The 21,877-nt window shown below is 58.2% G+C and overlaps 2 protein-coding genes across 2 annotated transcripts; one reads left to right on the top strand and one right to left on the bottom strand.

Annotated features, from left to right (window-relative positions):
• The first annotated feature begins 11,879 nt into the window (after window positions 1–11,879).
• On the top strand, window positions 11,880–14,086 carry SMIM29 (small integral membrane protein 29). The gene is made up of 5 exons (XM_074163465.1): window positions 11,880–11,929; window positions 12,670–12,847; window positions 12,959–12,984; window positions 13,100–13,205; window positions 13,644–14,086. Exons 2-5 carry the CDS (start codon window positions 12,737–12,739, stop codon window positions 13,704–13,706), a joined length of 306 nt encoding a protein of 101 aa, XP_074019566.1. The 5' UTR covers window positions 11,880–11,929; window positions 12,670–12,736; the 3' UTR covers window positions 13,707–14,086.
• Window positions 14,087–15,679: 1,593 nt separating this feature from the next.
• HMGA1 (high mobility group AT-hook 1) lies at window positions 15,680–19,455 on the bottom strand. Its single transcript, XM_074163479.1, has 4 exons — window positions 19,354–19,455; window positions 18,424–18,504; window positions 17,885–17,935; window positions 15,680–15,736 (listed from the first exon to the last, which is right to left on the bottom strand). The coding sequence occupies exons 1-4, from the start codon at window positions 19,453–19,455 to the stop codon at window positions 15,680–15,682; spliced, it is 291 nt and encodes a 96-aa protein (XP_074019580.1).
• Between the last annotated feature and the right edge of the window lie 2,422 nt (window positions 19,456–21,877).

Raw genomic sequence — 21,877 nt, 5'->3', positions numbered from 1 at the left:
AAACAAAAAAAAAAAAAAAGGAGTTGGTCTTTTAACACTTGGCCAAAAACAAATAGCCTCAGAAACGCTATGATAGAAACTGAATTTCCTTGTCTGTGGTAGGAATCGGGGATTCGAAGTGGGGTCAAATATGACAAACTGGAGCGTCGATCACCAATGCTGTTCTGCTGATCCTGCTGCGTTCTGCTGATGTCTCTTCTTGTCCACATGCCTTATACCGTGCTGAACTGGATATTTGTAATGTGTGCTAAAGCATCGGATTGTACTCGCTGAGTGTTACTGCACGAACCCTGGGCTGGATAACTGTGTGTGTCCCTGAAAGGAAGTCCCAGGGGAGAAATTCAGGTGTTGGATCTCTTGTCCTGTGGTTCTGCAGCACTTACAATTGCACCATGGAGCATGCTCAAAACGTTTAAACTCTCCCTCCGTGAAAGGTACAGCTGACTCCGAGCAGAATTGCTGGCTGGAGAAATACACCGTTTAATAGGATAGTTCCCCTGATGCATTGGCACATTTCCTTTTTTTTTTTTTTTTCCTGTTTTTGTTGTTTTTATTGATGTAAGTTTCATGCTGTCTTGATTTGCCAACAGTGTTGTCTAGTTGGGAAATAAAATGGGAAGGGGTTGGGGCTGGGGAGTGGGTTGGGACAGGTACAAGTTTTGGGAGGGGCATTAATTAATCCCTGGCTTGGGACAAGAAGTAGTTGCTGAATTCAGTAACTTCTCCTTTGTCAGAGCATAGCCAAGATGTGAAATTAAATCTGCAGTACTCTTTTTTTTTTTTTTTTTTTTTTTTTTCCCTCCTCTTTATTTAACAAAAAATATTCTAATAAATACTCACTGTTCCGGAGTTTTCTCTCTTCCCGAGAAGCGCTTACAATATAAAAATCTGATGGAAATATCCATGGAGCCTGGGACGAGGGGGAATGGTATCCTTGCTGCTTTGGCAAGAAGCTGTTCATTTTAAGATCCTGTTCTGTTCCTTTACTCGTTCTCCTTGCTTTCATCAGTGCGGAGTAGCAAGGCCAAAAGCAGTGCCAGTGATGGCTAACACGAAAAACCACGCGTAAGAAAAAGCTGAGAGGCGTTATTCAAGAAGTAGCTTGAAACCGAGCATCTGGAATTGAGCCTAAATTACACCAGTTCAGTTCACTTCAACTGAGAGACCGAATGTACGATACTTTCGTACTCTGTGCTGATCGGCCTGAACCAAACTCTCAAAAAACAAAGGGCTTTGAATATTGTATCTGGAAGCCTACGAGAAATTCAGCCAGTCCGCTGTCACCGAGCCGCGAGTGGCACTAACACAGCCATCTACTGCCTTCAATTGAGTTTTTTGTCTTTACTGTACAGATTAGTACGTTGAAAATGCTTTGCGACGAAACAGCCGGTACTCCTGAAAGAGGAACTGCAGTTTTAATATCGACAGCATGCACACTTTTGTTTTTAAACTAAAAAATTGTTTTTACAGGGCTGTTAAACTGACGATTTAGGGTAGAATATTGTTAATGACTTGCTAATGGCTTATTTGTTTGGGTCAGAAAAAAATAAATTGTGCCAAGAAAGTGTTTTAATGTGGCATGAATTGATGCTGTTAACACAGTAACATCCAGTGGCCGATGATGCCTTCTTAACTGGAAATAGCTTCTGGGGTAGAAACAGCTTTTATTTAACAGAGATTTCAGAATGGGCCTTAGTCCTGTGCTGCCCAAATCTCTCCCTGCCCCACACGAGTTCCCGTCCTCCTCAGCATCTGAGGCTCTTCTCCAGTAACGACACAGCTGTGTGCCCGGGCAGTTTAGGCGATTTTTTTCTCCAAAAAAAGATGTTAAATTGGTTTGGGACCGACAATCAAACTACCTTTATTAGTGACAGGAGTTTTTTTAAGGATGGTGTGTGCTCTGGGGTCCGGACTGGAGCCTGCGTGCTGGCGCTGCGAGGGGCTGCTCTCCCGACCGACTGCTAACCCCCCCTGCCCCCCCAGGAATAGACTCAGACTCCCCGCGTTGCTAAAACTGGTGCTATATCGAGCTAGCCTTGGAGATAGTGGGATTCTTACCTCAAAAGACGTAGTGTCTCGCCTGACCCTTTAAATCGAACATGACAATGTGTCTCAGCTTCCCCTTCAAGAATAACCTCCTTAGGTTGGCTTTCAACATGCGCTTCCATCTTGCTTGGCACTGGCCTCTCTGTAAATAAAACAGGAATAACGATGCTTCGTTTAGACATCCTGCGAGTCTGCAGCAGATTCATCGAGTCACCCTCAAGTTGGGGGTTTCACGTGCTCCTCTTCATCCTCTGAAACCCAATTAGGGATAAATGCCAGGCGTGTTGATGATGCTCAGCCTCCTGTTAATTATTTATTGGCAAACCTCTGAGCCTAGGGGTCTCACGACAAACTTCCAGTGTCTCCTGGGACTTCTTAGGGGTAGAGTCATTTCACTAATAAGATTGCTTTTGCCCTTCCTGATTTTCATACACGAGTTCATGGTGTGTACGAGAACACCTCACATCAAGAAGCAAGTCTGTCTGCAGCGAGGAAGAGGGGGAGACCCTCGAGCCCTTGGAACACTCGAGCGCTGGATTTCTCTATGCGCCTCAGGGTCCCAAACTGAGCGATGGAGGAAGAGGGAGACCCACTGCTCAGTGCAGGGAGGGTCTCGGAGCGGTTCCCACCCTTCAACATTTGTTCACTTCCTCTGGTATTGTCAAAATTAGGAAAAAAAAATCCTCGTATAGCGGAGTTGCATCCTGCCGTCTGGATTTTTAAACGTATTTGAGACCTTAATGGGAGAAGAGAAGCGCATTCAGCACTTAGACACGCTTAGCCTCCTGATCTTTTAAACCTCAAAATACTTACAGAAATCTGGGTCTCTGTCACTGGAAGCATTTAACAGACCGGTTTGGATTACTGCTGTGGCAGCAAAGCGTTAGCTGGTGGTTTGAGCTGATGCGGGGTAGTGGGTAAACTGGGATTTGTTGGCTCCGGCATGGGAGCAGGAGGAAAGGGAAGACACCCCTGGGGCACCAGTGTCTCCAGCAACTGATGCTCGATTCTTCCAGCGGGGTTTGTCAGATCCCCTCCTTTCGGAGGATCTTGACTGGTGTGTAAGACTCAAAGAGGTCCCTCTGCAGAAGAATTTCAAGTGTAATTAAATTTAGTGGAGCCGAAATGGAACATACGGAGCTCTAGGAAGTCTCTCTGGGTAAGGTTTTGGTGTGGTGGAGCGGGGATCTCGATGCGTTGGATAACGGCAGCTCAGGAGTCGCGTGCGGTGGGAAACGTGCGGCACCTTTGGCTTGAAGTGGTTACTCTAAGATGGTTTTGGCGTTTCAAATTTGACGTTGCTTGTGCTGAGGCTTTCCAAAGGCACGTTTCAAAAGGAAAAAAACCTTTCTTCAGTTAAAAGTAACGTATAATCTTCTATTTGGTGACGCTTTCTCACAGCATTCGATAGTTGTGCCATGCAGCTATGCCTGCTGGTGTGTTGGTGCCTGGCTATGGGAGGGTGTGATGTGACACTGCCGGACCCGGGAGGTGACTCATTTTCCTCGGAGATGCCTAGAGAAGATTGAAAGAAGGGTGGGATTTTTTCCATTCTCCCTGAAATCTGGCATTCAGGGCTGTTAGAGTACTTCTGGTCGCTTCACAAAGATGTCTTTTGGTTTCTTCACAAAGATGGATTGTTTAATTCTAGACAGATACTGGGTATTGTTACCAAGCCGGGGCGGGGAGGGGGCTTGTACCTCCTTTATCTTTGCACAGTAATTTTCCTTCTTACCAGCACTGGCCGAGCTGGTTTGTGCTCCCTTAGGGTGAGCCAGAGCTTGTTGGGCAGAGCTCAGAGAACCCTCGCTCACAACTGCGGTGGCTTCTTAGAAGTACGAGTGGCATCTGCCTCTCCAGGTTTGGCATTTCCCTCTCCAGGTGTACCGTTTGCCAAAATGTTCCTTTTGAATGAATGGCTACTTTGCAAACTAAAAATGAGATTTTTATTTATTTTTTTTTTTTCCTAATTAAAAATGCGTTTGAGTTTGAACCGTAGGAGCTCTCCAGGACTGAGGCAGTGACGGCTGAGAGGGGACAGGACACGATGGCTGCGTGGGGTACATGTTACTTGCTCGTGATTTCGGACTCTCGGGACAAGACCTGTGGTCTCGGAGTGGTTTTACAGCTGAAATATCTCGAGTCTATCAAAAAGAGGGTGTGGGATGAGGCCGTTCAGGGAGTGGGGCAGTTGCATCACCTGTAGCGAAAAGATAATGCAGAAGCTGCAGATGGTCAGTTCATTTGTGTTTAATGCTGTTAAACAGAGCTGACGTCGTAGAGTGGTATTACTGATAAACTCCATTAGCCAGTAATTGTAATTAAAATAGAAGGGGATGAAAATACGGGCTTTAACGGAGGAGCGCTTGATAATGAGTTTTTTTGAGCTGCTGCATGGATCAGATGGGGAGAGCAGATCTGGCTTGTTAAAATCTTTCTATTTCTTCCCCCTGTCAGTAGGGTGAGCTGCAAGAAATCCTTGGGAGCGGCCATTCTTGATAGTAAAACCTGCTGGGATTTAACTGAGTTCTTCTGTGTAGGGTACAGTACACGAAACTCTTAAGATTTACAGGTGAAGGATACCATCTCCTGCCCCGCTTTGCCGGAGGAAGGCGCGGGGGCAGGCGAACGCACGTGCCGTCTCTCTGCGTCATTCAAAAATGTGTCCGTTGGGATTTATTTCCTTTTTCTTCCATTCTGGGGACGCGGTTCCTTCTCAGGGTGCTTTGGTTCCCGCTTGGCAAGGCAGGTGCGTGCTCTAAGGGCTGCTGTAAAATAAAACCGCTGCGCGGTGCTGGGGGGGGGAAGGAGCAGAGCCTGACCCCGGGGGGGTTGTGCTTCTGAGCTCCTGCACCCCCGGGGGGCTGCGTCTCCTCCGATGATGGCCTTCGGTCTCGCTGCTGTGGAGGAAGGTAAGAGCTCTGGTTTGGGGGCTGGAAAGGAACCGCTTTCCAGTTCCAATTCCAAAAAAAACCTGCGATTTAAGCGTTCACCTCGGCTTTTTCGCTCGGCAGACGGATGTTGTGTGCACTTCCCAGATTTCTCTGCAGCAAGAAGGGAGTTGAATCCAGCGTGGTCTTGATTGTGCCTTAAAGCAAACTCTACAAACTGAAAAATGAAAAGGGATCGGAATCTGCTAGTGTTGCTTTTTCCCTTGCGCAGACACAAAGCGTTCAGTGGCTAAAAATGTGGGTAGGGAATGTCAGGAATCCTCAGTTCCCTTCCCAGATCTCGCCCGGACTTTTGGGCCTCTGCCTCAGCTTTTCCATGCAGAAAATGCGGTCACCGTTTTGCAACACGCTGGTTGCTCCAGAAGAGCAAAATATTTGAAGCTGCCCAGATCGAGCGTTTGCCTCTCCCGGTTAGAACAACTTCAGATTTTCTTGCTCGTTCTCAAAACCCCTGTTTTATCCCAAATGGATGGGTTTGTGCTTTTCAGACAGCCGGATGCAGCGTTCGTACCTGCATGAAGGAGACGGGGGTGGTCTGGGATTCCGTGAAAGATGGGTTTGAATATTTAACTTTCCTGGAGTAGAAGCTACAACTGGTGCCGATTCTCAGGAAAGGATCAAAATCCATCGGTCTCTTTAGCCAGACTTGCACCGGGAAATGAAGCTGTTGCGGACGCTTTTTGGCGTGAAGAGCTCTTACCTTATAGAGATACTCAACAACTTTGTGGAATCCATCCCCTGCTCTGGTCCTGCTTTTAAATCCCCAGGTTTTCCCTCCTGGCTCTCTCCTCCCTGCTTAATAAGACAGCATCATCTAGTGGCTGCATCACAGCCTGGGGACGCGGGTGACCTTCCTTCTGGTGAGCTCTTATCCTGGCTCGGTGTCAGAGGCTGTAACGTACAGATATATGGACGTTCCTCACTTTTTCTCGCTGTCGGGATGAATTTAAGGCGGTTAGAGAGGGCTCGGCTTCAGTGGTGGAAGGTGGCGTGTAGATACGTGTAGTGTTTTACTGGGTGTAGTGTCATGAGCTCTGTACATAACTGAGGGAGGTGTAGATGGGTGAAAAAAGAACACTTAACTGGCTTGAAGATGTATTTAGGAGATTTACAAAATCTTTTTGGTGCTAGTTGATAGGGTTGGTTGTTTTTTTTTTTTCTTTTTTTCTTGGTTGTTTTTTGTTTTTTTTTTTTGGTGGGAAAGTGAGAATTTTGAAGTTATACTCGAGAAATTGGCTCTAGAATTGCCTCATGTTAATCCTGGGAGGTCCAAGAGTGTTTGCTGAACTTCCTCTATGTCCTCTTTTCTATTTATCAAATCAGAAGATCTGGAATGATCACTTTGCATTTTTGGTTCAGTCCTTTGATGAACTCTTTGTACCTGAGACACCCCCCCCGGCAGCACCCCCCGAGCCGGAGAGCAGGATCCCAGCGCCCGGCACAGCGTGTGCCCGGTGATGGGACACCGACCTGGGGCACATTGTCCTGCTGATGGCACTACCTGAATGTCCGTGGGTACGAGCGGCTCTGCCTTAGGCTTTTCCATTCCTTATCGCACTGAGATACCTCCAGGATCAGAGCTGCGGGGCTTTGGCCACCTCTTCTGGTCATGTCTGAGCTGGTATGTTCAAACTCACCCTCGTGACCGAGGAGAAGACTTTGATACTGACCCAGATACCTGCTTGGAGCAATCCCTATGGAAAATGGGGTTTTTCAAACCTTGTGGATACTTTTTGGAGTCATTCAAGTGTCCAGGCCTGGGGAGGATGATGGCAGCAGCGGAGCGTGGGGAGTGATCTCCTGGAGTTTCCTGGTCCTCCGTGACTGGCTGGTGTCGGTTGGGATGTCTCAGTGGTGGCTCTGGTGCTGCTGCCCAGCTTTCCCATGGAAATGTCAGAGTTTGGAGAAGGAAAAGCTGGTGTAGAGAACAAACTTGCTAATTTATTAGGATTGAAAGAAGCCCGAGGCTTTCCGTGATTATTCAGTGAATCGTAAGTTAAATACTCAACTCTCCGTGAATTCTAGGTGGGTTTGGACTTGTAATTCCCGTAATCTGTTTTGGTTTCTTTTTCTGGCTGCAGAGTCCTGTTCCTCACTCCAGCGCTTTGTGTTTCTAATCTTCTGGTACAGTTAACACGTGGAGGATTTTTTTTTAATGATACGTTAAGTCGAAACGGTTCGCAAAAACACTTCACAACTGCAAGGGCACTTTGGAAATCTAGCATTTCAGCTGATGCTTTTTTCTCTTTCTTACCGACTTGGACTCGTTCTTACACGTTTGGTCAAACGCATTAGTAGAAAACACGTTTTGTTTCTGTTGAAGGTCAGATCTTTGCTCGACCTGTGAATAATGCGAGTGCTCTCCTGCTCCTGCATAGTCTTGGCTGGCAGGTAGAGCACATCCCTACGTCATTTGGGTCTTCTCATCCATAGTGTTCCCCAGACAGACCGGCGGGGGGGCTCGCTGTCCGCGCCACGCTCAGCTCTGGTGACATTACAACCCCCCCCCCCCCGTCTCTCTTCTGCAACGGGTCTGGGGGTGTTTTTGAGCCAGATGTGGAAGCGGCGTGCAGCTGTGCTGATGGAGGGCAGCGGGCAGCCTGGTTCCTTTCTCGAGGTGGTTCCTCTGCTGGAGGTGTGTGCGATGGGGAGGTCGTCACTGTCTTTAAAAGATTTAAAAAAAAAAAAAAATTAAAAAATTTGTGGATGCCAGTTTGACAAGAGTGTAGGCTGTAATCTAGTGCCAACCAATAAACACGCCAGTATTTCACACACGTGCTTCCTGCGTGGTCTCTCTTCTTCCCGGCGCTGTTACCTGAACTTGGGGACTGGGCAATAAAGTGTCACCAGAGGATAAAGTCCTCCCTGAAGGGTGTGCGTTCACCGCCTGGAAAAGAAAATTCGGAGGGATGTCACCAACAGCCTGATGCTGAGACAGGCTCGTCTGAGCCGGGAGGGCACCTGGCAATAAGACCGGGGTGAATTTTAAGGCACAGCGTAGCCTCGTTCAGATGTTTCTGGTCCTGACCAAGAGCCTCGTGGGGCAGAAGCGGTCGTGGCTCTCAAGCTGCTCATAATTATTCCACAAATTCGTCACCGAGACCCCTTCAGGTGGAAATACCCCCTGGTGTGGGAGAGGCTGGGTGCCACCGGCACACGGCGTGTGACAGCAGAGCGTGCTGGGGGTGGCTGCTGCCCTGGCGAGGGGGGCAGCGAGGGCTGGAGGTGGTGAGAGGTTTCAGGAATCCCAAACCCCTTGGAGGTTTGATGCCATCCCTGCCTGCCTGGGAAAGGTGAGCAGCGGGAGATGCTCAGAGGCCGTCGGAGGGGATGCGGGATGGATGCCACCTGGGGATCAGACAGGGCTCGTCAGGGCAGGGTGCCTTTGGCAGGTCCCCGTGTCCTCACCACTGGTGGGACAGGGTTGCTCAGCGCCTTTCTCAGCTTCCCCGTGTGAGAGCCACTCCGTCCCTCTGCCCTGGGCTGTGCCCGGCTGCGGGGGGAACTGTGTGTGCCAGGGGCACCTCCTGTCCCCGTGGGTGCCCGACACGGCCCCTCAGAGCCATCCCTTACCCCAAACACCCCCGTTTCTCCCCAACTCACCCCAACTCTGGTGCTGCTCTGATGCAGCAGATTTGCCTTGGAGCTGGGGAAGAGCCGACGTGGCTTTTCCCAAGTCCCAGGGCTCTGGTCTGGCCCTGGCTCAGCCCAGAGTGGGGGGTTTCTCCTCCTTTTGGGATGTGAAATTAAATTCTGGGCAGGATTCACTAACGTGCAGCCCAGTGGCAGCAGCGGGGCTGTCCATCCAGCCATGGGAGTTCTCACATTTATCTCCTGGTTGGGAGATCCATCTCTCACCCCACCCTTTGCAAATTCCCTTTGGGATCTGAATGCAACCGGGCTTCTCCTGTGCCCAGCATCCTCACCATCCCATCTGCGGCGCCGAGCCGAGGGTGGAATTAATCTCTGCTGATGGCGGAGTTAACGTCTTTGGGTGCTGCGAGGAAAAAACGGAGCGGGCTTCTTCCCCCGTGGGGGTGGGCGGCAGTGCTTCCCCCCCCTTCCTGGTATTCCCGGCTGGGTGAGCAGCCGGAGGGATGCGCTGGCTGGAAATCCAGCCACTCACCCTTAGCTGCTTAAACGGGAGCTTAGCGGCTCAGCAAAGCTGTCCCCAATTATCTGCTGGGGGCCCGGCAGCGGAGGGGAGGGGGCTGACGTCTCTCACAGCCGGTTTTGGAGCAGAAATACCCTGTGTCGCTATTTTAGCTCTCATCGCCTGCCAAAAATTTACCCCCTGGCTGACCCCCAGGTCACCCCACATATCCTGGGACTGGTGGTGATGCCCCCAACCTTCCCCCTCCCCGGCAGTAAGAGGTTCCCCCAGGGATGAGGAGCCCCGGCCTCTGCCCCCCCGGCTTTTCCCCATCCAGATGCTCTGGGCAGCAGTTGATGGGGAAAAACATTCATCTGGGATGAATGGGATGATGAATCCCCTGGGATTTGGGGATGCTGCAAGTGCTGAGGGCTGCCTCCAGCCATGCAGGGGGGCTCGGTGACCCCCCTGCTCTGTTCCCAAGGTCTGCTGCTCCCCCCAGGACCCCTCTTGGGTTTGGCTGGCCGTGCGCTCCCCCCGGCCCACGCTCGCTCCCGCTCACTCCCTCGCTCTCTCCAAGGAATTTTCCTAGAAATTGCTGGATTTATTTTTAGCCGCAGCACGGCAGCGCCAGGCTGGGAGAGGATGGGCAGCAGCAGCGTAAAAAGAAGCCACACGGTGTGGAGGTTTTCCTGCCCCCTTGGCCGACTCCTGCCCCAGCAGGAGGGGTTCTGAGGGGGCATCCAGCTCCACTGTGCCTTTCCCCTATTGCAGCGGTGCTGACCAGATCCTGGCCCCTTTTGGGCAAGAAGGAAGGGATGGGGATGAGCTGCGAGAACTCCCACAGGGGTGATGCCCTGCTCAGGGCGCGAGGCTCCCCCAGACCCATCTGGCCAGCCCTGACCCCCAAGACCTGCCTCCGCCAGGGCTCCAAAAGCCCCAGCTCCTGTGGTGAGATGGGCACCGGGATGGAGAGGATGCTTCCCCAGCTCCATGTGGGGATGGGTTTGGGGAACGTGAGGGGCTGAGGCTGTGGCTGGTTTGGGAAGGGTCTGTGGGGCAAGGAGGGTCAACATGGACAGTGGGACCTGTGTGACCACTGGGGACAGTGGGGATGCTGTGGACAGCAGAGCTGCCAGGGCCAGTGGGGACAATGGGCCAGTGGGGACAGCAGCTTCAGATGCTCTCAGGACAGCTGGTCTCAGGACAGCCCTCTGAGGACAGGGCTGGGGGATCCTTCTAGCATGGGGATGAGCCCCCCGACCCCTTCCCACCCTCTGCGAGGGGCTCAGGCATCCGCAAATCTGCACCGTGCCTGGCTGAAGGCATTCCCACTGCTGTGTCCCCATGGTCACGGTGCATCAGCAGTGTCCCCAAGCCCTGTCCCTGGGCTGGTGCAGGGACCAGGAGGTCAAAATAACCTGGCGTGAGCTGGCAGGGGCTGAGGGCAGGAGAAGGACCCGGCTGTGCAGCTGGATGGCCTCTCACTGGGCAAGTTCATGCTGGAGGCTGCAGAACAGGAGCTGCCTGCCGCTGCCACATCACTGGCACAGGATGCTCCGTGGTGGCAGCAAGCCCCATCCCACCACCAGCCCAGACACTGGGGGCCATGTCCCCCCAGTGCCACCATCTCCTGGCTCTTCTCTTCCACATTGTTTCGCTGAATTATGATTTTTTTTAGCTATCAGTAAGCAAAATGGGGCTCCTTGCTCCCTGGTGTCCCCTGCTCCCGCCTGACCCACTTAGCGGGGCCATCTGGTCCCTGCGTGGGCAAAGCGGATTAGCCCTGCGGCCAGGATCAGGGCTGGGGCACTGCCACCGCCCTGGGCAGCACTGTGGGTGGCACGGCCATGACAGCCCCTGCCTGGGCTCCCGGGGTCCCCGTGGGTCCAGCCCTGGGGGGAACAGCCGCAACGTGAGCCAGGGAGGGGACCCGTGGCAGCCCCTGCTGTGGGTGACCCTGCTTGGCCAGCCTGTGTGCCTGCACCTGCAAGGGTCTGGTGTCTCATCCTCGGTTGGTCTGTCCCTCCGTCCACACGTCCATCTATCTGTCCATCCGTCTGTCCCTCTGTCCATCCGTCCACCTGTCCACCCAACTAATGGTGCGGGGACACACCTACCCACCCTGGTGTGCGCCCATCCATGTGTCTATCCATCTCTGTGTCCATCCATCCCTGTGTTCATCCATCCATCCATCCATCCATCCATCCATCCATCCATCCCTCCATCCATCCTTCTGTCCATCTGTCCGTCCGTCCATCCATCCATCTGTCCATCTGTCCATCCATCCTTCTGTCTGTCCATCTGTCCATCCATCCATCCATCCATCCATCCATCCTTCTGTCCATCCATCCATCCATCCATCCATCTTTCCGTCTGTCTGTCCATCCATTGCCTATCCCCCACACCTCGCCCCGTCCTTTCCCCCACCGGTGCCCCCGGTTGTCCACCCCCTGTCCCCCCCCTCATCCCCCCATCCCTCCATCCATCCAATTGCTGTCTGTCCGTCCACCCCCTTCCCCTCCTCCCCTCCCTGTCCCCCCCCGGCTCCTTTCCCTCCTTTTTCTCTTTTTTCCTCCTTTTACCCCCTTCCCCTATTTTTCACTTTTCCATTTATCTTTCCCCTTTTTTCTCTCCCCCCCACCTCCGGCCCCATTTCCCCCCCCCCCCCCCACTTCCCGCCCCCCCCCCGCCCGGTCTCTGCTGCCCCCTGCGGGCCGCGCGCCGCCACCGCTCCGCCCCCTCAGGCCCCGCCCCTTTCCCCGCCCCCAAAGCCCCGCCCCGCCCGTCACGCGCCGCCGCGCGGGTTCCGGGTGCGGGCGGTGCGCGGCGCGCGCAGGTGGGGCGGGGCGGGGCCGGGCCGCGCGCGGGGATGCGCGGGTGGGGCGGGGGGGGGCGATGCAAATGGAGGGGGGCTATGGGGGTGCTGGGGGGGGGGGGGGGGGAGAAATGGAGCACGGGGGGCGGGGATGCGGAGGGAGGGGGGGCACAGCCTGGTGCGGGGGCGCTGCCGGTATCCCGTCCCCCCCCCCCAACCCCTCCGGGCATCTCCTCCTGGAGGTGGAGCCCCCCCCCCCCCCCGAACCCAATTTTCCGGAGGGAGGGGATGTGGGGGGGGGGGGGGGGCGGGGTGACACCCCCCCCCCCCCCCGCGCCGGTCCTTCCCGGCCCCGGGGGTCGTTACCGGGGAGGCGGGTTATTCCCGGGGGGGGTGTTATTCCCGGGGATGGGGGTTATATTCCCGGGAAGTTGGGTTTTTACCGGTGTGGTGGGCTGTTACTGGGGCGGTGGGTTATTACTGGGGCACGTGGGCTGTTACTGGGATGGTGGGTTATTACTGGGACGGTGGCTTGTTCCTGGGGCACGTGGGCTATTACTGAGGCGGTGGGCTATTACTGGGATGGTGGGCTATTACTGGGGCACGTGGGCTATTACTGGGTTACTGGGGCAGTGGGTTGTTACTGGGGCGGTGGGTTATTCCCGGGATTGTGGGTTATTCCCAGGATCGTGGGTTATTGCTGGGTAATTGGGTTATTCCCGGGATCGTGGGTGATTCCCGGGACGGTTGTGGGTTCACAGACGTCCCCCGTCCGGCGGGGCCGGAACCCCCTGTCCCCATGCGGAGGAGAGGAGCCGGCGTTGGGCTATGAGCAACGCCACGGCCCCCACGGCCCCGGGCACGGCGGGCGACTCGCTGGTGGGCTACGTCCTGGGACCCTTCCTCCTCCTCACCCTCCTCGGCGCCCTCCTGGCTGCGGTGAGTGGGTGGGCGGGTGGGGAGGATTAGAGGGGGTGTGTGTGTGTGTCTGTGTCCCCAAACCCACCATCCTGACCCCTTCGCTCACACCTTCCCCTGCTCTCCTCCCAGGTGATGTACGTCCAGAAGAAGCGGAGGTGAGCGTGGGGGGGGGGGGGTGTGTGTGGGGAGGGGGTTTGGAGGAGGGGGGGGGGGGGGGGGGGGGGAGGGGTGCGGGACCGGTGACCGCTCAGCCGCCGTCCCCCTGCCCAGGTTTGACCGGCTGCGGCACCGGCTGCTGCCCATGTACAGCTACGACCCGGCCGAGGAGCTGCAGGAGTCGGAGCAGGAGCTGCTGGTGGAGGCGGAGGACACCCGGGTGGGTGAGACGGTGCCCCTCGGGGCCGGGGGGGCTTGGTTTTTCGGGGACGGGTAGAGGTCGAGGGGGCTGGGTGGGTCGCTCACAGGCACGGTGCCGCCGGGAATAGCTATTTACCTATTTTTCGCGTGGAAAAATTAGCATTAAGCAGCGCCGAGCTGGGGAGCCCACAGGGGGTGCACAGCCTGGGTGGGAATCCCCGGTGCCAACCCTGTCCCGAGGGAGCACCCGCCTCGGGGAGCTGGGAGAGTGTTTGGGTATAATCCAAAGGTTTTTGGGAGCGTTGGGTTGTGCCTGGGAGCCCTGGGGCTTCTCCACCCGCCCTGACACCGTTCAGGGTTGCTTTGCCCCCCAACTTGGCACTGGGGCGGGGGGGGGGGGGGGGGGGAGTCTGGGCCGGGGCCACCCGCCGTGCTGAGGGCACGCTCTCTCTTGCAGGTGGTGCCCGGCTGGGGGGGACCCTCATCCCACCGCTCCCCCGGCGGGGACTGGAAGGCCTGATGCTTCCCGCGGAGCCTGGACGGAATCCTGCCCGCAGGAGGCAAGGGAGGACGGGGTCAGCACCGGCGCTGCCGCCTTCGCCGCCCACCGGGAAGGGCAGGATGGGCCCACAGCAGCACGGCGATGCTGGTGGCCGCTGCCTGGCAGTGATCCCACCCCGAAAGCACTGACGATAACGGGTTATCTCCCACCTCGGCACCTGTTTTTGCCATTTTTTTTTTTTTTTGCTTTCGCCAGCCCCTTAAAATGCACTGAGCGGGACGGCCGGGGCTGGCACCCTGGCAGGGAGCAGCCGGGCTCCGGGGCTTTGCCGGGCGCGGAGGGCAGGACGCAGAGGAGCAGCGCGGCGTGTGCTGGAGCAAATAAACCTATTTCTCTGCATTCGGGTCAAGAACCTCCCGCGTGGGGCAGGGGGGGTTTCCAGCAGCACAGGTGCTGCCGGACCATGGGGCAACCCGATGTCGGGGCGGGGGGGGGGTGTGTGTGCATCATCACGCATCCCTGCCTGGGCAGCACCTGCACTCGGTTTGGTAATAAAAAGGTGCCAAGGATGGGATTTTGGTGGGGGGGGTGGCGGGGTTTTGCCTCTTTCTGTTTCCATCAGCAGCTCCGGTCCGTCCCCGCGGAGGATGGCTGGATGGCTGGCACCAGCGCGGATGTCCCTGCGGAGAAGGTACCTGCTCCGTGCCCGTGGGCTCTCCCTGCACCAGGAAAAACCTGCTCCCACCCCACTGCCGGGGGCTGGACCCCAGCCAGAGGCGTCAAACATCCATAAAATGTTTTATTCAAGTAACTGCAAATAGGAAACCAAAAGGTCGTTAACAGTGGACCGGAAAAAAAAAAACCCAAGAACCAACAACCCAAACCAAACCCCAGTTGTCTCCCGCCGGGGCCGCCCGGCACCGACCTCCGGTGCCACTGCAGCCATCGAGCGGGGAGCGGTGTTGGGGGGGGGGAGCATCCCGCGGTCCCCCCACCCCACCGCCCTGCCAGCCTCTATCCCTTGGAGCAGCAGAGCAAAACCTAGACCTTAAAATAACAATTTTTTCTTTTTTTTTTTTTAAAAAAAAAAAAAAAAAAAAGCCAAAAAAAGGGGAGGAAAAAAATACCCCACAGCCCCCAACGACACCCCCAAAAAGGAAACACCGAGCCAACGATGCCCCGGCAGCCGGCACAGCAGCAGCACGTCTGTGAGTTCAGAGAGTGGAACTTAAATATCCAGAGGTAGTTGTGAATGAAAGGAAAAAAAAAATGTACTAAAAAAAAAAATATATATATATATACCAGAACCTATGAGGAAAGGGCTGCCCCAAGCTGGCCCCGCTCGGACACCCCCGGGGACGGGCACCCCCAGGGATGGGGACCCCCGGGGATGGGCACCGAGCCCCGGCATCGCCGCGGGAGCTGGTCTCCCACACACAGTGCAGTCCCCAGGACTTGGCTGGGGGGGGAGAAGCCGGGGGGGGGTTTGCCCGGGGTAGCAGCAGGCCAGAGCGAAGGTCTAATGCATTTAGGGGTCTCACCTTTGCTGTTTCCCCTCCTCCCCCCCCCCCCCAGGTAGGTCCCTTCCCTGCAGAGGCAAAGCCTGGTGCTGGGGGGGGGGGGGGCACTTTGGATGGGTGAGATCACTGCATTGGGGGGGGGGGGGGGGTAGCAAAGGTGGGGGGGTCCCAGCCCCGGCTCTCTGCCAGGTACCCCCTTTTTCCAGTGGGGCTTCCCCGAAACCCAGAGCTGGGGACTGAAGGGGAGCCGGGGTGGGTGCCCCCCTCCCCAAGGGTGGGGGGGGCTGCGGGGGCCGCCCGGGTTGGGCCATTTTCCAGTGCTGCGGGTGTCTGAGGGTGAGGAAGGAGCAGATGAGGGAGGAGGAAAAAGCCAGGGCGGCGCGTGGTGGGTTTCTCCCCGTCCCTCTCCCCCCCCGGCCGCCGAGGACGCGGGGGCCGTCGGGTGATGAGGTAGCGCCGGTTCGGGAGGTTTCACTGCTCCTCCTCGGATGACTCCTGGGAAATGTTCACCTCCTCCTCGTCCTGCTGCTGCGAGGCAAGGGAGCGCGGTCAGGGGGGGTGCCGGGGGCTGCGGACACCACCCCCCCCCACCCCATCCCTGGGTGAAGGGCTGAGCGGGCACATCATGCCCCTTGTGCCAAGAGGGGACACTGAGGCACCAGCACCCTCCTGGATTTAGGGACTCCGAATTTAACCATTATGGGTTAAATCCCAGGGAAGAAACTCCCCCGGGTGGGCTCCCAGCAAGTGTGAGACCTCGGTCCCCCATCGCCACTGCCGTCTCCCCAGTTGCCACCAGGGGGTTGCCGGCGGTGGCAGGACCGGGTGTCCGTGTCCGACCGGGTGTCCGTGTCCGGCACCGCAGGTTGGGTGGGTGGCCGTGAGCGTGGTGGCCCCGCACGCGGCGGTGACTCAGGGCTGAGTGTGAGCGTGAGTCAGCCCCGGCCCCCGCTTCCTCCCGCTTCATTCATAAAAAAGCCACCGTGGCCGGTGGCTGCCAAAGCGGGACACGGTGTCCCTGGCGTGGCCCCGTCACCGTGGGATGGGCTCGGTCCCACCCTGCCGAACTGGCCTCCCCACCCTCGAGTCCCCAAAACAGCCCTTGGAGCTGTGACACTGGTGCAGGAGACCCCCCGGGATGTCACCCCCTGGTTTGCAGCCCCGGCTGGTCTCAGCCCCTCACGCTCCCTAAGGAATTAAAGTGGGAAAAGGGGCAAAACCCCACATGGGGCAGAGAAGCTGCACCGTGAGGGATGCTCTTGGCTGGCTCCTGTGTCCTAGTGCCTGGTGGCACCTCTTGGGCACGGGGACGTGTCTGGGGACTGGGGACAGCGGGATGTGCATGCCGGGAAGGGAGATGAAACTTGCTCCCTCCCGGGTGATGCTCCTGGGCTGCAAACTGATGGGGGGGGGAAAGGGGGGAGAAATGAAATGGAGGAGGGAAAGCACACAAGAGGGTGACTGTAGTGCAGGGGGGGGGTGGCTGTAGTGCACAAGGGGGGGGTGGCTGTAGTGCACAGGGGGGGTGGCTGTAGTGCACGGGGAGGGGGGCTGTAGTGCACAAGGGGGGGGTGGCTGTAGTGCACAGGGGGGGTGGCTGTAGTGCACGGGGAGGGGGGCTGTAGTGCACAGGGTGGCTGTAGTGCACAGGGGGGTGGCTGTAGTGCACAAGGGGGGGGTGGCTGTAGTGCACAGGGGGGTGGCTGCAGTGCACAGGGGGGGTGGCTGTAGTGCACGGGGAGGGGGGCTGTAGTGCACAGGGTGGCTGTAGTGCACAGGGGGGTGGCTGTAGTGCACAAGGGGGGGGTGGCTGTAGTGCACAGGGGGGGTGGCTGTAGTGCACGGGGAGGGTGGCTGTAGTGCACGGGGGGGTGGCTGTAGTGCACGGGGAGGGGGGCTGTAGTGCACAAGGGGGGGGTGGCTGTAGTGCACGGGGGGGGTGGCTGTAGTGCACGGGGGGGGTGGCTGTAGTGCACAGGGGGGTGGCTGCAGTGCACAGGGGGGTGGCTGTAGTGCACAAGGGGGGGGTGGCTGTAGTGCACAGGGGGGGTGGCTGTAGTGCACGGGGAGGGTGGCTGTAGTGCACAGGGGGGTGGCTGTAGTGCACGGGGAGGGTGGCTGTAGTGCACAGGGGGGTGGCTGCAGTGCACAGGGGGGGTGGCTGTAGTGCACGGGGAGGGGGGCTGTAGTGCACAGGGTGGTGGCTGCAGTGCACAGGGGGGGTGGCTGTAGTGCACGGGGAGGGGGGCTGTAGTGCACAGGGGGGTGGCTGCAGTGCACAGGGTGGCTGTAGTGCACAGGGGGGTGGCTGTAGTGCACGGGGGGGGTGGCTGCGCACGCAGGCTGCAGGAATGCCACGCTGGTGACGCAGCGGGCGCCCGGGCAGGCATGTGCCAGCATGTCACAGAGGCAGGACCAGCCGCCTCCTGCGTACCGTTCCCGGGGCCATGGGGAGATGGGGGAACCAGGATGGCTCAGCCCCCCCAGCACCGGCACCGGGGCATGGCATGGCCGGGTTTGGAGCCTGTCCCATGCCACGCCATGTCCCTTTTTTGCTCACTGCTCTGCTCTCCTCCAGCCCGGCAGCATCTCCCCCACACTTGGGGGGGACAGCCAGTGCCCCCGAAGCGCCGTGCACCTTGCCAGGATGGAGGAGGAAGGGAAAAGCCCACTCACCGATTTTTTGGGTCGGCCTCGAGGTTTTCTCCCTGGTGTGACTGCAGCTTTCTGAGCCAAAAAAAGAAAGAAAAAAAAGACATTTTGGTCGGGCTGGTGCAATCCCCTCGTCCCCAGGATGCTGGTGGGGGGGGCGGACAACATTCCCCGTCTTCCCACCCACGACTGCCAAATTCATCACCCCAGTGGCATCTCCCAGGCTGCTGCACCCAGGTGGCCCTGGGGCCACAGCCAGGCCCCCCCAGTCCTCCCAGCCCCTGGCTCCCAGCACCAGAACGGCCTCAGCCCCGTGACTCACAGGGGGGGGGGGGCACAGGATATGAGTCGCCCCTTCTGCAAACGGGTTTATTGCGGGTGTCCACAGGTTGACACACGCTGTCCCTGCCTCCCTCCCCACATTCCCCAGGGGCCAGCGCCGAGAACCAACCCCCTCCCAGGGGCAGATCTGCCCCGAATTGTCTATAATTGAGCTCAAAATGGACCTGGCGTCCCGGCGCACGGCTGCTCGGCCAGAGCAGCCCCCGTCCCCAGCCACCTACCCTTCCTTTCGGGGTGGCCTTGTTTTTACTGCCCTTCGGCCGTCCGCGGGGTCTCTTGGGGGTCGGGGCCTCGCTGGGCTCCTGCTGGAGGGAGAGCAGAGGGGGGGGGGGGTTGCTGCAGTTTGGGGGTCCCCAGGGAGGGATGTGTGCTTGGAGCGGCTCTCGGTGCAGCAGCGCAGCCCGGGATGCTTCGGGCTGGCAGCCCCATTCTCCCCAGCAGACCCTGCTGGGGCAGGGATGCTCTTGGATGTGGTACTGGGAGCACTGGTTGAACTGGGTGCCAGGCACAGGCTCTGCACGTCCTTCAGCCGGGTGTGTACGTGACCCATCCTGCCCTGGCGTTAATCGCTCGGCTTAACCGCACGGTCCCTGCCAGTGCCTCAGCCCCGGAGCCGGCTCGCTGCCGGTGCCAGTGCCTGGAAAAGTGTCTGGGATGCAGCAAATCGCCTTTTCTGCAGGAAAATTATGTGCACAAACCCCCACCTGCCTCGGGGTGGGGTGATAAGGCCGAGGGCGGGGGGGGGGGGGGGGGGGGGGTGCTTGGCACCATAAAGGCTTCGGCAGCATCTTATCCCTCTGAGCAGCTTTTCCTAATGGGGCTTTAATTAGCTCATCTGCAAAGGCAGGTTCAGCTGCAGCCTGGGGAGGAGCAAGGGGAGGCCCCGAGCCCTTCCCTGGGTGAGGAGGAGCTCTGGGGTGTCGCAGGGCTTTGAGGGGGCTCTGAAGCCCCCCGAAGGGATTTGTTGTACCCGGGAGGTGCTGCCTGAAGGAAGGTAATGGAGGCTGCACCCTGGGCATCCACATCCCTGCCCGGGGGATGCTGCTGGGGTGCAACTGGGGGTGGTTCTTGCTGCCCCATAGCCTGGGGGTGGGCAGAGCTGCCCAGTGGGGTGCCCACCCTCCCCCTTCCTCCCGGGGGACCCCACATACCTGCGGCTTCTTCCTGGGCCGCCCCCGCCCCCTCTTCTCCGACACGTCCTTCTCCCCCTTGGAGGCCAGGGGCTGGCTGGATTTCGTGCTGGATTCACTCATCGTCCTTCCAGTGGTGGTGAGGAGGAGTGGGAAGGGGAGGAAGATTGGTCAGTGTTACCATGTCAGCCAGTGCCGCTCCCCACAAGCCCTCACCCCAGGGCAGGTGGGTGCTGGGGGCTACGCAAGTGACTCCTGGGGCTGCAAGGGACAAGGGGAGCCACCGGAGCCCCCCATGGGGTCAGCCTGGCCGTGGCCATGCCCCTGTCATCCGTTTTCCCCAGGTAAGGATGCTCAGCTCCCCGAGCTGCTGACCCACCTGCAGGGATGGGGGTGACCAGTGGGGTATCAGCACAGACAGGAGGTGACAAGGACCAGCCCCCCCCCCCCCCCCCCCCAAGAATGCCTCTTAGAATTAAAATTCAGCTGAAGTGTGCAGTGCAGCTTCTGCCCTACTCCAGCCCTTCCCAGAGGTTTGCCCACATCCTGTTCCCCTCCCTGCGTGGAGTGGGGGGGGACCAACCCATGCCCAGGGCGCTGCGGGGGCTGGCAGGGCCCACGGGGGAGAAACCAAAAGCATCGCTAAGAATTACACCTAAAAGAGAACCTCGCTTCTATTTTTTAACCCTCATTCGGCAGCACCTCACCGTGGGGTGCAGGGATTTTCTGTCCCACAAACACAGAGCACCTCGGGCAGGCGTGACACCCCCCCCACACCCCCCGCTGCTGCTGCTGCTGCAAAGCCGGGATCTGCAAAACCGCTCCTGCTGCACCCGCGTCCCTCCTGCAAACAGACCTTTGGCCCGTGCCGGTCCCAGCCGCGTGTCCCCTCGCACCCCTGGAGTCCCGTGACGATGCCCCGATGCAACGAGCCCAGAGATGGAGCAACGTGTCGGTGGCTGCAGGGCCAGATCCCAGCAGCGGGACCCCAGCCCCACGTGGTGGCTGCTGCTCCCACATAGGCTGGGAGAGGCTCTGGGTGCTCAGACCTCCCCGTCTCACCCATCACCGCTCCCTGCCTTCCCCCAGGCTGGGTTTGCAGCTGCATCCCTCCCGGGGATGTATCCTGCATCCTCCCATCACAGGATGGGGAGCAAAACGAACCGGCTGCCAGGCAGGATCCTGGCCACAAGCCCATGGCACGGACACCCCGCTGAGTTAGCCAGTGTCCCAGTGCTAAAGCTCCCGAGATCCCCAGCAGGCATTTTGGGAGCAGCAGCTTGGCCACCCCTTCCCTCAGAGCCCGTTCCCCAAAAGGAAGGGAGCGGCTCCAGATTTAATCTGGAGTCCTTGAAATCCCAGACACGCTGCCGCTGCTGGCAAGTTGGAACAGGACGAGTGGTGGCGTGGCACGGGGGGCCTCCGGGCATCCCCACGGGGGTCCCAGCGCCCTGGAAGGGTGATGCAGGATCCACCCCACCTCGACACCCGGCACCGCTGCACCCAGGGTGGGATGCTGCACCCCTGGCCCTGCTCCTGCCACCCCGGCTGGGTTTAGGGACAGGCACCACCTGGTACTTGTCCTAGGGATGCTGGGTTGTCCCTTCCCCAGTGCACGTCCCAAGGGGCTGGATGGCTTTCCTTGCTCCTGGGGAAATCCCAGGGAGGAAAAAGGCTCCATCTTCCCCTCTCCACCTAGATGATTCCCCAGGGGCGTAGGGAAAACCTGCTTTTCCAGAGCCATGGGGCTGGTTTCACACCCAGCTCCCAGCCCAGGAGCCAGGAGGATGGGCTCCGGGCTGGAAGGGAGCAGGATTGCTCCCACAGCCCCAGCGCTTACTGGTGACCCCGAGCTCAGGGCGGCTGCTCTCCCGTTCCTCGGACGGGCGACCGTGGCCGTGGCTCAGGGCAGTGCTGTGGTATTTCCCAGCCCAAACAGAGCTGTGGGAGCAGCATCCCGGTCTCGCCGCCCGTAAGCGCGGGGCCTGGAGCTGCCTGGGAGACTTGGCTAGAAAATCCCAGTGTGGCTCTGGGATGGGTGCTGCGACCCCCCCCGGGCCACCTCTCCCCCTGGGGACAGTCCCTGCACAGACCCCCGGGTCTGGCCCGTGTTTCCAGAGCACAGCAGCCCCCCCCGGCCCCGCTTCTCCGGCAGGTACGAGGTTGTGTGCCCGGCCTGCGGGCAAAGACGGAGGCACTCTGCCTACTGGGTTAATATCGCTTGGTTTTGAGCAACTGGTTTCAATTTGGATGGTGTTAGAGCAGCCGGGACCGTGCCACCAGGGAGAGTGGGGCTGCGGGGGGCAGCTGGGGTGCTGAGCCCCCCCCGGGGACCCTGAGCCTCATCGGGGCGGCCGGAATGGGCACGGGCGAGACATGTGGTGCGAGGAGCCGTGTTCAGACCTTCGAGGCTTTTTAAAAAACACACGTCAGCTCCCGCTCCCCTCTGGAAGTGACTCACGAGTGCAAAACAACAACAACAAAAACCACCCTCGGATTCTTTATCTTTTTTTTTTTTTTTTTTTTGGGAGACAGAAACCATGCT

This window comes from Numenius arquata, chromosome 24 (assembly GCF_964106895.1).
Source record: "Numenius arquata chromosome 24, bNumArq3.hap1.1, whole genome shotgun sequence".
Taxonomy (NCBI): domain Eukaryota; kingdom Metazoa; phylum Chordata; class Aves; order Charadriiformes; family Scolopacidae; genus Numenius; species Numenius arquata.
The sequence above is the reverse complement of the archived record's forward strand: the minus strand, read 5'-3'. Positions and strand labels throughout refer to the sequence as shown.